The sequence below is a fragment of the Oryzias latipes genome, chromosome 4 (assembly GCF_053564925.1).
Source record: "Oryzias latipes strain Hd-rR chromosome 4, Olatipes_Hd-rR_3.1".
In the NCBI taxonomy this organism is placed as follows: Eukaryota; Metazoa; Chordata; class Actinopteri; order Beloniformes; family Adrianichthyidae; genus Oryzias; species Oryzias latipes.
This window is the reverse complement of record NC_136240.1, coordinates 25,167,137-25,180,927: the sequence shown is the minus strand read 5'-3', so window position 1 is coordinate 25,180,927 and position 13,791 is coordinate 25,167,137. Positions and strand designations below refer to the sequence as shown.

Genomic DNA, 13,791 nt, shown 5'->3' with positions numbered 1-13,791 from the left:
AGTCCTTCTCTCCAACTGCGAATCTCAACCTCCCACCACACACACAGACAGACACACCAATGGGAGTGTCAGGTGGCACTACGGGGGGCAACGTGCAAGATGGTTGGAGGAGGCATCATGAAATTCGCCAACCTTTCAGTGCAAAAGAAACCCAATCAAAAAGAATGTCAAAAATGCCCCCCCCCCCCCCCCCCCCCAAGACCTCCCCTCCTACCCAGTCATACAGTAAAGAACAGATCAAGAAAACAGGAAAACAAAATATGTAGCTAAAGGAAACGAATGAAAAAAAAGAAATTAAAAGGCTATAAAGCTCATAAAGCTAAGGCTTTATTTGTGACTGACATGCATTTCAACATACTGAGCTTGCAGCACCTTGACACTCATTACTGATCCATTCTTTGCTCCATTTTCCTAAACACCAACTTTATCAGTATTTGACTTACTAGAAAAGGAAAAATGAGACAGCAAGAACTATAAAACACAAAAAGAAACTTCAAGCATCCTCTGAAATATAACTCGAATTGCTACTTTTAAACCCCGAGCAGTCACTACATCAAAGAATTGACAGAAAATGTAGTTTTTAAACCACACAAAAATGGACAAAAATATATATTTTTAATAGATACAGATGGTGTCAATTATGATCTGTTGGATAATTTGGCACGCTTTTGTTCACAACAATGTTAGTTTAAGATCCAAAAATATTGAAGATTGATGGGCGGGGGGGATTACCTTATTTACCCATTGTCTAAAATTTTAACTTGATGTACACGCATTATAAGGAAGTCCTTTTAAACCAATTTCTCATTGTTTTGATATCAATTAGTTATTTTTTTTAAAATGAATACCAATAGATGAGTTGTTCTGACAATAAAGTTTTGAACAGTTGCTAAACTTTTTCCCGGCAAAAGTGTTTAGAAAGTCATTTTGAAATGAGCAGGAAAAGCCTTTCTACTGCCCCTAGTGGAATGATGATGAACTACAGGACAGAAAATATGGACCAAGGTCTATGGGCTTTCATGGACAGTTTGGATCAGGCTAAAGAGATACGGTTCACAGAAACACGTGCATCAAATATGTACACGATGTTTATGAGTGGTCATATTGGGTTAATAGTAACGTGTTAAGCTTGTTGACCAGCTTAACATTGCTAATTTAAATGTACTAAATAAGAAAAAGCCGGGAGGAGGAGGAAGGGAGACCGGGGGGGGGGGCGGGGTGAACAACAGGCTCTTTATAACCATCAACTGTTTTCAGCGTGACTCATCTGACTTCACTGTCCCTACTATCGCCAGGGGCATTTTCTGAATGACATGTTTCAGTGATATCAGGATGGGAATCGTGTCTGCTTCTAGAAATATAGCTATGTTGTGGGTTTACACAGACATGTTGGGTTTCTTAATAAATGGAGCTAAAGACAAAAAAAAAAAAAAAGAAACGGCTCAATACAGCAGGTGACAGGCGTGCTTCAACCCCATCTGTAATTCTAATAAAGATAGGATTCAAACAAAAGCAAACAGAGCGGTGACATAGGCAGCGGCCCTGAGTTTATGGAGTTGAGTATTTGCAGACGGTTTATTTGTTCCTCTTTTCGTTTTTGTCTCCAGAATCCCGGAGTTTCCTGGACAGCATGAACCGCAGCAGTGGAGGCGGATCCACAGATGGAGAACTGTTCAGGTCAGATGTCACCTCTGCTTCCTGTCAGAAGATCTTCGGCTCCATGTGCTCAGTATCATCTGGCAGCCCCCTCCCACACACAGACAGGTACACAGCCTGACTCACTAAGCAGCTCTAGCTGACGTTTGTTGTTAGGCTGAGCTCCAAAGAGAAAAGCAACCCAATTTAAACTATACAGTATGTAACACATTTTAAACAAAGCAAGCCAAAAAAGATCATCTACAAATACTCAGGTTAGCTGGTAATAGATCGCTGGTGTAACTGAGTCTATGATGTTCATCAGTTTAAAAAAATGTTGACATCGTGATCTTCAATATCAGAATCCTCTTTGTGAAATGTTGAAATTAATTTTATCCTGCACCATGTTAAAAAAAAAAATATGAAGAAATCTCTGTATGCTAAGAGTTGTTTTGTTTTAGCTTTATCCTCACAGCCCTAAATGTGGTGTAATTGTAATGCTTAATACTTAAGTTGTTTATAACTAGGGGTGTGACGATAATCACATCACCACACTTTTTTTTTTAACTCATTTTTTTTGTCAGACTGTTCTCTCCTTCACTCTCTGCACAGCGCCTGTCACGCCCTCTTGTCGGCGCGCGGCTCTCACTACCTCTACATTGCATGCGGCGCACTCCCTCTACTTACACACAGGCGCGCAGAAGCACACATCCTCATTTTAGAACAAAAGTTTCCATCTCGCGAGGAAATACGACAAATTTACTGCATTCTAATTATTAATTTCCATTGTATTCATTTCCATTACAAGCTTATGCGTTCTTGAGTGCGCGACACGGCCGCCCGCTGAAGGATTTTGTGTTGGGGGGGATTTATTACTGTTCTCCTTCACTCTGTAACATTAAACATGAACGCGCACTGTTAGAGTGAGATGAATATCACTACATGTTTTGTTTGGGAACTATTTTGTGCAGCGCAACGTTACATGTCTGTATAAATAATAAATAAGTATTGCTGGCTGGGTAGCTCGTTGGTAAGGTGAGAGGCTACAATGCAGGAATCCAGGGTTCGATTCCCGGAGGGGGATAAACAATGGTACTGGGTCAATTACCATATCAATGGCGAGCAATGAACATCACCCAGTGAGGGCCCTTAGGCAAGGCCCTTAACGCTACTGCCTCCCGAGCGCGGTTAGGCTGCAGCTCACCGCTCCCCCAGGGGATGGGTCAAAATGTGGAGAAGAATTTCCCCATTGTGGGATCAATAAAGTATCAATCAAAAATAAAGGCGAAGCGTCCTGCCCCGCGTTCTTCATGAGAGTCAGGCTTCATGGCTACCAAAAAGGCAACAAAGTGTCTACAGTCTGTTTATTACTGGGCAATATATAATATTCTGAAGATGTCTGTACCAGAGAGCACAGGTAGCGTTTTTCCCACACTGTCACAGCTCTATCTATAACCGGGAGACGTCTTCAACATCTGCCGTTCCATCTCTAGTGTGAGTCAGTAGAAATGCGAATCGATGTTTTGTGACTACAGTGGGACAAAAAAGTATTTAATCAGCCACCAATTGTGCAAGTTCTCCCACTTAAAAAGATAATTTTCATCATAGGTTTACCTCAACTATGAAAGACTAAATGAGAAAAAAAATCCAGAAAAACGCATTGTTTGATTTTTAAAGATTTCTTTTTGCAAATGATGGTGAAAAATAAGTATTTGATAAATAACAAAAGTTTAACTCAATACTTTGTTATACACCCTTTGTTTGCAATGACAGCATTAAAATGTTTTCTGTAAGTCTTCATAAGGTTTTCACAAACTGTTGCGGGTATTTTGGCCCATTCCTCCATGCAGATCTCCTCTAGAGCAGTGATGTTTTGGGGATGTCGCTGGGCAAAGAAAAGTCATGATCAAAACAAAAGAATTTGTATAAAAAATGTGGATAAGTTCTTTTCATAAAAAAGTCATGTTCCAACAAGGAAAAATCGTATTCAAAACAGATGTCAAATCAGAGGTTTTGAGATTTTTTTTTCTGCACAACTTTGTGTCTGAGTGTAGGTTTCATTTTGATAGTTATCTAGCTCCATATAAATGTTGCTGAACACTGATGAAAATGTTAAAGTGGACGGTGAATGTTATCAGCTGAAAAGCGTGTGCGATTGCATTTACTGCATTTCTCAGGAGAGGCAAACACGGTCGTCATGGAAACAGAACTTGATCTATTTTTTTTATCAAAATGCTGACAAATTATTATTTTCAGAACATGACTGGCTAAAATAGGTCACATGTCAAAAAGCAACAGCTTACCTCTGAAGACAGAAAATAACCCCTTGAATCCTTTCTTTCCACTTTATTCACTCCTTCCAGTTCCACTCCTCCTCCTGTATGGCTTGACCGGACTCCAAGCTCCCTGAACTCCCCGTATCCTCCTCAGCCCTCACCCCCCCACACCATCCTCACTCCAAATGCCCACAGCTCTCCTCTGGACCCTCTGAAAAGTCTGGCAGGGACTTTAGACGTCTGCAAAGGGACAGACAGCACAGACTTGTCCTCGTTGTTGTTGTTAGGGAACGGTGACCTAGAACGCAGCTTGCTTGAGGCCGTGGAGGACCTGGGGAGCCTGAATCTAGGGGGGGACAGAGGTCCTGCTCCAATGTTACCCGAGAAGAGAAGAGGGATGGAGGCGGGAGAGACGGGCTCCCACTCCCCGTCTCTCAGTGGGTTCTCCAGCCCTCACAGCAGCAGCAGCCTCAGCATCTCCTTTTCACCATCAACGACCTCTGACCCCTTCAGAGGACTCAGTGGCGCCCCCTCACCGGGAGCAGGTAAACTTACATTAAACACTTTTATTACATGTTTCAAATACTTTTAAACATCCCTCATACCTGAGTTTATTTCCAAGTACCTGTAAATTAAAAAATATATTTCATGGCTTTTTCCATTTGTAATTTAAGTGGAGTTCTGGATGAAACGGTCTGGAGTAAATGTGCGACATACGGCCTTAATAACCCTCACCGTCTAATATAAAGGCTGTGTCACACAGCCACTACGTATATTTTGAGCAAGTTGCACAGATAAAAATTGCTCAAACCTGAATATACATGGAAGGAGTGAGAAAAATGCGGTCTTTACTTGAAATTTTCAAAGATTATTACGTTTATCACCCATGTATCACAAAAGACAGAAATATCATACGTGAAAAATGTTCATAATGTACGTTGTGGCTGTGTGACACGGCCTTTGAGCAGAAGCATTAAAAACGTGGCAGTCAACCAGATTTTCGCCCCAATTTGGTGGCAAAAATGTTTTCCCCAAACATTTAAAGACTATATTATATTCTGTGGTAGAAAAAACACACTATCAGTTAAAAAAGGGGGCATCAGCTTAATATTTCAGTGAGGGACTGTTTACGAGTTGCCAAGCTAAAGTTAACAGTAAAATAGTTGACCTGAACTGTTTTTTTCAATTATATTTTTGCAAGAGTTTTTCTAATTTGCCAGTTTATTAACATTTGCCCTTTTTGACTTTTTTCATATGGAAGTTTTTTTCACCCATAATTCAAAGTGTTATTTAATTGACAATTAAATTTTGACATAAACACCCCATGAATCAATTTTTAGTTACTTTAACTTGAATTTAAAGTAAACAATTGATCGAAATATTAATATTGAACTGTAAATGCATTTTTATTTGAACCATGGTTCCAAAACCCATCAACTTTTAAAAAGCAATTTATTTTACTTTGATTTAATTTTTTTAAATGTCAGATTGAATTGTAATGTCTCTTATTGAATTTTAAATCGTAATAAGCATTTTCAAATAGCATGATCAAATTGAGAACTGCATTCAACTTTAAATTATGGGTGAAAAAACATTTAATAACATTTTTACAGCTGATGTTATCAAACAAAAACAATTATGCTTATTTTCCTAACAGGCTTTTCAGCATTTGTTTTTGTCTTTTTCCATTTTTAAATGCCCCAGACGTTGCTCCAGGTTTATGACAGGACTCTCTCCCTGTGGATTTCATCTGCATTTTTTTAAACCTAAAAATGGACGTGAGGGATTGGTTCAAAAGTTGTCCTGAATTCTTTAAACAAACCTGGCCCCGCCGAAGGAGGCTTTGGCCACCGACAGAGCAGGTCAGGCTGAGGTCTGGTTTGTGAGGCAATGAGGTTTTATCAGACGGCGCATTGTTCTACTGTGAGTCATACCTGCACAAATCTGGCTGTCAAAAGAGCCGTTGCACACTAACAGTCAGGAAACAAATGATGCGAGATGATCAACAGATTTTTAACATTTTATCTTAAAAAAACGTGTAGAAATAATAGCTTCCTTTCTGATTTTCTTTTTAATTGGAGTGAGGATTACTTTCACCAGTACATTACTTCAAGAGCAAGTGCTTGTGGCTTTTGTAGCATTCTGTAGCAGGTGATCCATAGCAACAAGTCCACTCTTGAATGAACATAATTTATAGACCCAATCTGATAACGGAGGACAAATGTAAAGAAAATTACGCACAAAATTATATTTCTGAGAATTACTTTATTCAAATTGTGGTAAATCAAACAAACAAAAAAAGCCCTTTGAAAGAAGAAGAAGAAAACACGCGGGGCGGGCAACTAGCTTCCTGCCACTGTAAACAGAAAGCTCTCATTAATGGGGAGGGGAAGGGAGTGCGTCAATGGTCCTTCCCACAACTCAGAAGCAAATTTCTCATAAATTACAACCACTCTGCAGAAAAAATGACCTAGAAAATGACTTTTTTTCCGATTTTGTCTAAAAACATTTTTATCTGGTTGAAATTGAGTTACTTTTTCAAAGTTTTGTCACTAGTAAGAAAAACTTCTTGGAACTCCAGCTGCGGAGAGTCGATACAAACTTTTTGAAACCTTTAAACGGTTTTCTCTTTGCTGCTGTTTGGCTTCAAACTCAGCCTGGATCCTAACAGGAGCTGTTTTAATCTGTGCCTTGCAGACTCCAGCAGTAAGCAGGACACTGTGAAGTTTGTTCAGGACACTTCCAAGTTCTGGTACAAGCCCGACATTTCCAGAGACCAAGGTAAATATTGGCCTTGGAGGAGAGCGGCCTATAACGGCCTCCTGCGAGCACACAATGCATCCTTGTGCAAAGCTCCAGATGCAGGCTAAAAGAAAACTTGCTTCTAACTTTAGCTTATCTCCACTTCCTCCCTATGTTGACCCACTAAACAGCCATTGCCGTGCTGAAGGACAAAGAGCCCGGCTCATTCATCGTCAGAGACAGCCATTCCTTCCGCGGGGCTTACGGACTGGCCATGAAGGTGGCCACTCCCCCTCCAACTGTGCTGCAGCACAGTAAAAAAGGTGAAAATGTGAAACAAATCCAACAAATCTTTATGGAAAATCTGACAACCTGGTGCACAGACCCATCTGGAAGCTGCTTCTTCTTGAAATTGAGTTATTTATGTGTAAAATGTCCTAAAATGATGCAGGAGGAGATCTGTCCAACGAGCTGGTGAGACACTTCCTGATAGAGTGCACGCCAAAGGGCGTCCGTCTGAAAGGCTGCCCCAATGAGCCCTACTTTGGTGAGATTTAGTAGCGGTCATTTTCAGATCCAGATGTGTTTAGCCTGCTCTTTGCTGCCCCCTGCGGGTCGGCTGGGCTCGGTGCAGCTGAAGTGTTTTGAACACTTCTCTTTTTCACAGGAAGCCTCACGGCCCTGGTGTGTCAGCACTCCATCACTCCCCTGGCACTGCCTTGCAGACTCATCCTGCCTGACAGAGGTAAACACGGTTTGTGTCACAGTTTGCTGTTAAATGGCTTCACGAGTCCAGCTGAGAATTTGACACGCCCTCGTGACGGGCGGCTGGACTCCTGCAGTTCCAAACATCACTGTAAATCATGACAAAAGTTACTGCAGGAGTCTGGAGTTTTTCTTCCAGACACATTGGTTCTAGGAAAATTGTTTAAAAAGTGTGTTACTTTGGTATTTTCCATACATTGTTACAGGTTTTCTCAACTGTCAATTTAAATTTCTAGAAAAATAGAGACAGGAGAAAAGAATAAAGTGATTTTATGAGAAGAAGCTAATGCAGATGCTTTTTCTATTGTATTTGTAATAAGATGTGTTTTGTCAAAAAAATGCTCAATTACATAATCTTTACCTGTATTGATCATTTTTACATACAATTATATTACAATATTCATGTTTTATTTGATTTTTCCGTATTTGTATTACACACTTTATTAAATTAAAAATAATTTATTAGATTAACTTTATATTTGAATGAACAAATCCTTGATTTCTTTTATATAAAAAAACAATTTTGTGTTAAAGTACATTAAAAAAATCTGCCGTGTTTCTCCCTGTGTTCCAATTAAACCCTGTTTATATGTATTTATTACATTTTAAATAAGAAAACGACACATTTATTTAATTATTTTAATTCCCTTTTAATCCCAAATTATTAGTGAATTATTTAGTGAAGCTGCAGAAGATACAAATAGAAAAGCAAGAATGCAAAAATATAAATTTTCACTTTCTGAAAGATCAAGAGACTAAATTATGTTAGCATTGAGTCTACATTGAGCCAAGTTTTATGATCACACATGTTTGTTCCTAGGTTGATTGGCGACTAAAGTGTCCTCAGGTGTGCATGTGTGAGTGTGTGTGGGAGGGATTGTGTGGCCCTGCGACAAACCTCTGTCCCGGTGTACCGCGCCTTCGCCCAGCGATGGGCTCCAGCGACCCCATGACCCTGAAAGGGCTGTAGCGGGTTAGGATGGATGGTTATTGAGTGTTTATGTCTTAAGGCGAGTCTTTCTTTGCTTCCAGACCCAGTGGAGGAGCTCAGTGATTCTCCAGCACAGACAGCAACAAACTCAGCTGCTGACCTTCTCAAGCAGGGAGCGGGTAAGTCCCCCCCATCTGTCACAATTCACCCCCTTCTTCGTGGAGTCTCTTATCTTATCTTACCTGCTTGTGAAACCTGCACATGTGCAGCGTGTAACGTGTGGTACCTGGGCTCCGTGGAGCTGGAGTCCCTGACGGGACACCAGGCGGTGCAAAAGGCCACCACGGTGACCCTCACCATGGACCCTCCGCCCCCCTCCACCGTGGTCCACTTTAAAGTGTCGGCTCAGGGAATCACGCTCACGGACAACCAGAGGAAGTGAGTGTTGGTGTGCACGCCTAAAACACACACGCTCACAGCTGAACACCATCACACATGTGGCTTTGTTTGTTTGGCTCCACAGGCTGTTCTTCAGGAGACACTATGCCGTCAACACAGTCATCTTCTGCTCTCTGGACCCCCAGGGGAGGAAGTGAGTGACCCCCCCACTTTTTTACCAATTCTGTACTTTCAAAGTGTGCCTCATTATTTTTAGCTTCTGAGATTTAATGAAACCCTAGACAACAAACAGCCGTCATATAGATCAAAAAGTCCCTTTTTTGTTCGAATAATAATAATAGTTATAATAATAAAAATAATTTATGGTTTGTCAAATTAACGTGTGTCTGAGAAACCTTAGCCTCGTCTACAATATAGATGAATTGAAACAACTGCCTGCAATTCATCAGTACATTACCTTCTGTATGTCGAAATTAGCTAAATAAATGTTAAAGGATAAAAAAAAGAAGTTGGCTTCAGCTGACGACAAACATGTGATTTGACATGTCAATGTCAAAAACGGACATTTTATTACAGATTTTAGTTACAATATGGGTTTGCGGATCTTCGGACAAACAGAGTGTATATTTGCATAAACCCCCTTTGTTTTTGAGGCTGAGCTTTATTTATGATAATTATATTTGTATGCTTTCCTTGTGTCACCGAACGGAAGAAAAGAAGAGAGAGAGTGGGATTTTAGAGATGGGGGATAAGGGGTTAAGATGGGGGCGATAGAGGAGGAGGGGGGCAGTCAATAATACAAGGTCATAATATAAGAGTGTGATAAGTAAATTGCATGATTTAGTCACATACACTGACAAATAGTCTGCACACAGCTCTTTACAGGTTTTAAGTAAATTCATACATTAATGATGGAAGATTTATTTCACAAAACTTCTGCGCACAGACAGGCACACACAAGATTTGCAAGACCAATACCCTTGGAGATATGGAAGTGGAGCACAATTAAAAATAAAAGTCAATATCAGAAATGCTTTTTCCTTTTCAAAATGAAGCTGCATGCAAACTGTAAAAACAGTTCCCATATTTGTGCAAAAGTGAATAAGGGTTGAATGAATGTGCGTTTATTCGCATACACCTTGATCGGACATTTAAAAAGGCTCACTTTTAATTACAGGGTATCTATTTTTAAAATGAATGAAGCAGACGGAACAACACCATCAATGCTAAATGAGCTGACAAAAGTTAAAACGGAAGGAATAGAATAAAGATTTAACAAAAGGCAAAAGCATTATTAATAACAGTTGTCTGATGGTGCTGTTATATAATATTATGTACAGCATATTAATATGTTTGTAGCATTATAGTTGTTTAAGTTGTTTAAAAAATGATATTGTTAATCATAAAAATCTATATTAAATCTTAAAAGTTTAGGATTATGATAATATATACAACAGTCCACTTTATAATCCGGAGCAATTTCTGTATGGATGATTTCTGGTTGTGTTTACTAATGTTTTAGAGGAACACAGCGCTCTGTCATAATGTTGGTCTTTTTTTATGCGTTGCATACAAGGTTGGGAGTTACAGGTTTTGTATCTAAGCTAAAGCTTCTAATGTGTAGCGTGTTCCAAACAGTAAAGTCTGACTGACTGACAATAGATCCAATGATGATTGGAGCTGGACTTTAGTTAATAATGTCAAATTGACAGTAAAATATATGTTACAAGAACCTTTGAAAATCCATCCAAAAGTTAACTTGGTGCCATCCAATCATCTTTCTATAGGAGAGCATTAAATAATGAGAAGGAAAAGTACTATGGAAGCTGCTAATCAGATCACTTTTTTAGTGTTTTATTTTAAAAATCCTTTTTAAACTGTGAACTAAAACCTTCATCAAGTCCTTTAACGCTACCACATTAAAAGACAGTTTTCAAGACTGCAAAGGCTGTCATTTACAGTAACCTTCCCCATTTGAAGCTGAAAATAAGTTCACATGTTTTATTTCTATCAGGTGGACACGAGACAGCGGATCCACAGCAAAGTAAGTTCTCTCCTTTCCTAATCTTGGCTCTGTTTTTTTTTTTTTTTCCCCCAAGATCACATGTTCAATTATTTAAAAAAAAATTTAATCTTTCTGCAAGTACAATCAGGAAATATTTCTTTAATTTGTTCAAACAGAGAATGGTTAAAAACAAAATCATTCACGGTTAATTTGTTTTGGGTTATTTTTTTGTTGATTTTAGCAACCATATAATCAAAGTTATGACAAATGATCAGCTTCTCTTAATGAGATGATGTGATTTTTAAATGAAATATTTGAGAGTAATCAGGCTGTGTACTGCGTGTGGCCCCAGAAGTGGGCCCAGAGCAGATTCTTGTGGAACACCCTAGGTAAACAGTAAAAAAAAAGACTCAAATGAGACTCCAACCCTATTTGTGTGCTGCTGTTTTCTAGGATCTTTGGATTTGTTGCCAGGAAATCACAGAGTGACACAGAGAATATGTGCCATCTCTTTGCGGAGCACGACCCGGAGCAGCCAGCAAGCGCCATCGTCAACTTTGTCTCAAAGGTTATGATTGGCTCCCATAAAAAGTGAGGTTCTTAAGAGCTGAAGCCAAAGACTGTTTAAGGATCGACTGAGACGCTGTTAACGGAAAAACAATACCCAAACTTCTGAGTTTTTCTCTCCTTCAGAGAATTGACTGCAATTCTTCATGCTACCACCAGAGGGAGATGGACATGTAAAACGTTCATGTCAAAAAGGAAATCATTATTTTATTTTTTTCATAAAATGTAAAAACATACATATACAATTTTTCCACTAACATTTACAACAAAAGTCTATTTTTGCAGAAGTTTAACTGCAGTCGACTTGTTGGAGACAGTATATAATGTCACAAAAAGTAATCTCCTCTTCAGATGATTATAAATATTTTTAGAAGTCGCTCTAAAAATGACTCGCCACTCCTTTAAATGAAAGATGCAATTGAGATTTCCCGACCAATAAACGTGAGCCGGTTAGAAATCTGATTTTTCTCTGTATGTATCAAGAATGACATGAGTTTTTTTTTTTTTTTAAGTATTATATTTATCACCCATAACAGATGTGTGGAATGTCTTCTACTCAAATATGACTCCCATATATTTTTGTACATTTACACATTCTGTACATTCTGGTAAAATAAGAGGATCCTGTGTAAAGCCTACCAAAGGTTTGGGTTTTACTAATATAGTTGTCAATACTTTACTCTACTTTAATCTAGAGTTTTTTTTATCTTTCTCTTTGATGTGTACCTCTTTTTTTGTTTTTGCACAATTATAAATTAATGTATTACCTCAAAATATATGAAGTTCTCTTATTAAATGGTCTTAAAACTCTTTCCCAGGAAAACACAAACCACTTTCACTGTCATCCTCCGAATCTCTTCCAGTTCAGCCCTCAATAATTTTCATGATCTATGACATCTATCATAGATCATCACTGGTTCCCTAATAGTTCTTTGGGGCTTGGTTGTATTTCAAATGTATCCTTACTGGGTTTTCCTCTTTTTCTCCTGTCAGTCACAATTGAGTGCTAAACTATTAACTATTCAAAATAGTTGTGTATCACATTGTCCGGCTCAAGGAAACTAGACAGGGAATGCATTATAACTGTAATTATTTGAGGGCCCAGGTCTGGGTCTCCCTGTGCTGGTCCCCAGCCCGAATAAAATTGTGTCAGGAAGGATATCCAGCGTAAAAATCACTGCCAAACCACCTGTGAATCAGTGAAAGCTGAAGAGACATGCTGAAAGGTGAACAACAACTTTTATTTGAGGGCCCAAGTGCTGGAGAAAACTGAAAAACTTCTGTGAAGAATTTTAAGACCCTCTTTCACTTTTGGCTCTCCTTAGTTCAAGACTTTTTGAAACAAAATCACTGGAACCATGTCAGTTCACAATGTAACCACTAGGTGGCTTGTTTTACAAGTAAATGCGCCTTTATCCACTCTGTTTATCAGTCCATCTTGACAACAGAAATACAAAAACCGTGGTCTTTGATTTAATTGCTCATGCACTTTTTTTGTTGCTAAATTTAACCTTCATTTTTATTATTTAGACAAATTTAGTTAAAGAGCCTATATCATCTATTGCTTAAATCTTTCAGAGTAAACTATATCTATAAATATAATAGGTGTCCCCTTAGGCACACTGAAGCCTTTTTTTCTAACTGAATATTAATTATTTTTGCACCTCTTTATCTAACCCGGAAGTAAGACCACTCGATCTCTGAGGCTCCGCCTTTCGCTCCGTGTGGGTGCCACCTATTTCATGACGTCTACTACAGTCAGCCTTGGCATCGTGTCTGTGTTTCAACCACAAAAAACAAACAATATCCGAACTTTTGCATAGATGGATGTGCATATTGTCCATAGAAAATTATAGTGTTTTGCTGATCAATGCTAGCTCTGCAGAGAAAGTGATTGTGTGTTAACCTGGGGGGCGGTGCTGGCAGGATAGAAGGGGCGGTTCCTTTCCTATCTATGTCACAATGTGAGGAACCGCTCTTTTTTGTGGATTGGGTGCTGCTCAGAGTGCAGGTTTTTAAAGGCATGCTCAGAAATGTGTGAAAGGATCAAAAACACAGCTTTGGGGGAGTAAAAATACCATTAAAAACTCAAAAAGTTGATTTTGCATGGTATGGGCACTTTAGAATGAGGGTGGGGCCTTCTAAAGAATAAAGTTCCCCCCCAAAAACATGGTTTCATCATCATAACAGAAAAACATCAGAAATGTCTAATGTGTTCCACTTGGTCTGTGGTATAAGTCACATCATTTTCAATTTAAGGAAAAATGGGTCTAGATTTTTATGGGTTGAAATGGCTCTGCAGCACGATGGCGTTTTACTTTACTTTTTTTTTTTTGGAAGGGTATGGATTAGATGACGTTATTCTAGAGCTTGAAAACTGAATGAGTTAAAGGCTCCTAAATCTGTCATGGCCAAGATTTGGAATCCACTGTGCACTGTGTAATACAGGACTGCAGCTTGGAAACATGAAC

The 13,791-nt window shown here is 39.0% G+C and overlaps 1 protein-coding gene across 2 annotated transcripts in view; it reads left to right on the top strand.

Moving 5' to 3' along the window:
- LOC101166465 (tensin-3) overlaps nucleotides 1-12,094 on the top strand; it is a 65,129-nt gene extending 53,035 nt beyond the window's left edge. The window contains exons 17-27 of one of the 2 annotated variants that reach the window (XM_011474266.4): nucleotides 1,608-1,764; nucleotides 3,999-4,456; nucleotides 6,609-6,692; nucleotides 6,845-6,976; nucleotides 7,105-7,200; nucleotides 7,321-7,398; nucleotides 8,451-8,528; nucleotides 8,619-8,787; nucleotides 8,873-8,941; nucleotides 10,763-10,792; nucleotides 11,207-12,094. In XM_011474266.4, coding sequence (XP_011472568.1) covers nucleotides 1,608-1,764; nucleotides 3,999-4,456; nucleotides 6,609-6,692; nucleotides 6,845-6,976; nucleotides 7,105-7,200; nucleotides 7,321-7,398; nucleotides 8,451-8,528; nucleotides 8,619-8,787; nucleotides 8,873-8,941; nucleotides 10,763-10,792; nucleotides 11,207-11,348 — 1,493 coding nt within the window. In that variant the 3' untranslated portion in view covers nucleotides 11,349-12,094. The remainder of the gene's footprint in view (nucleotides 1-1,607; nucleotides 1,765-3,998; nucleotides 4,457-6,608; nucleotides 6,693-6,844; nucleotides 6,977-7,104; nucleotides 7,201-7,320; nucleotides 7,399-8,450; nucleotides 8,529-8,618; nucleotides 8,788-8,872; nucleotides 8,942-10,762; nucleotides 10,793-11,206) is intronic. The other variant, XM_020702551.2, reaches the window with a different exon arrangement.
- The last annotated feature ends 1,697 nt before the right edge of the window (nucleotides 12,095-13,791 follow it).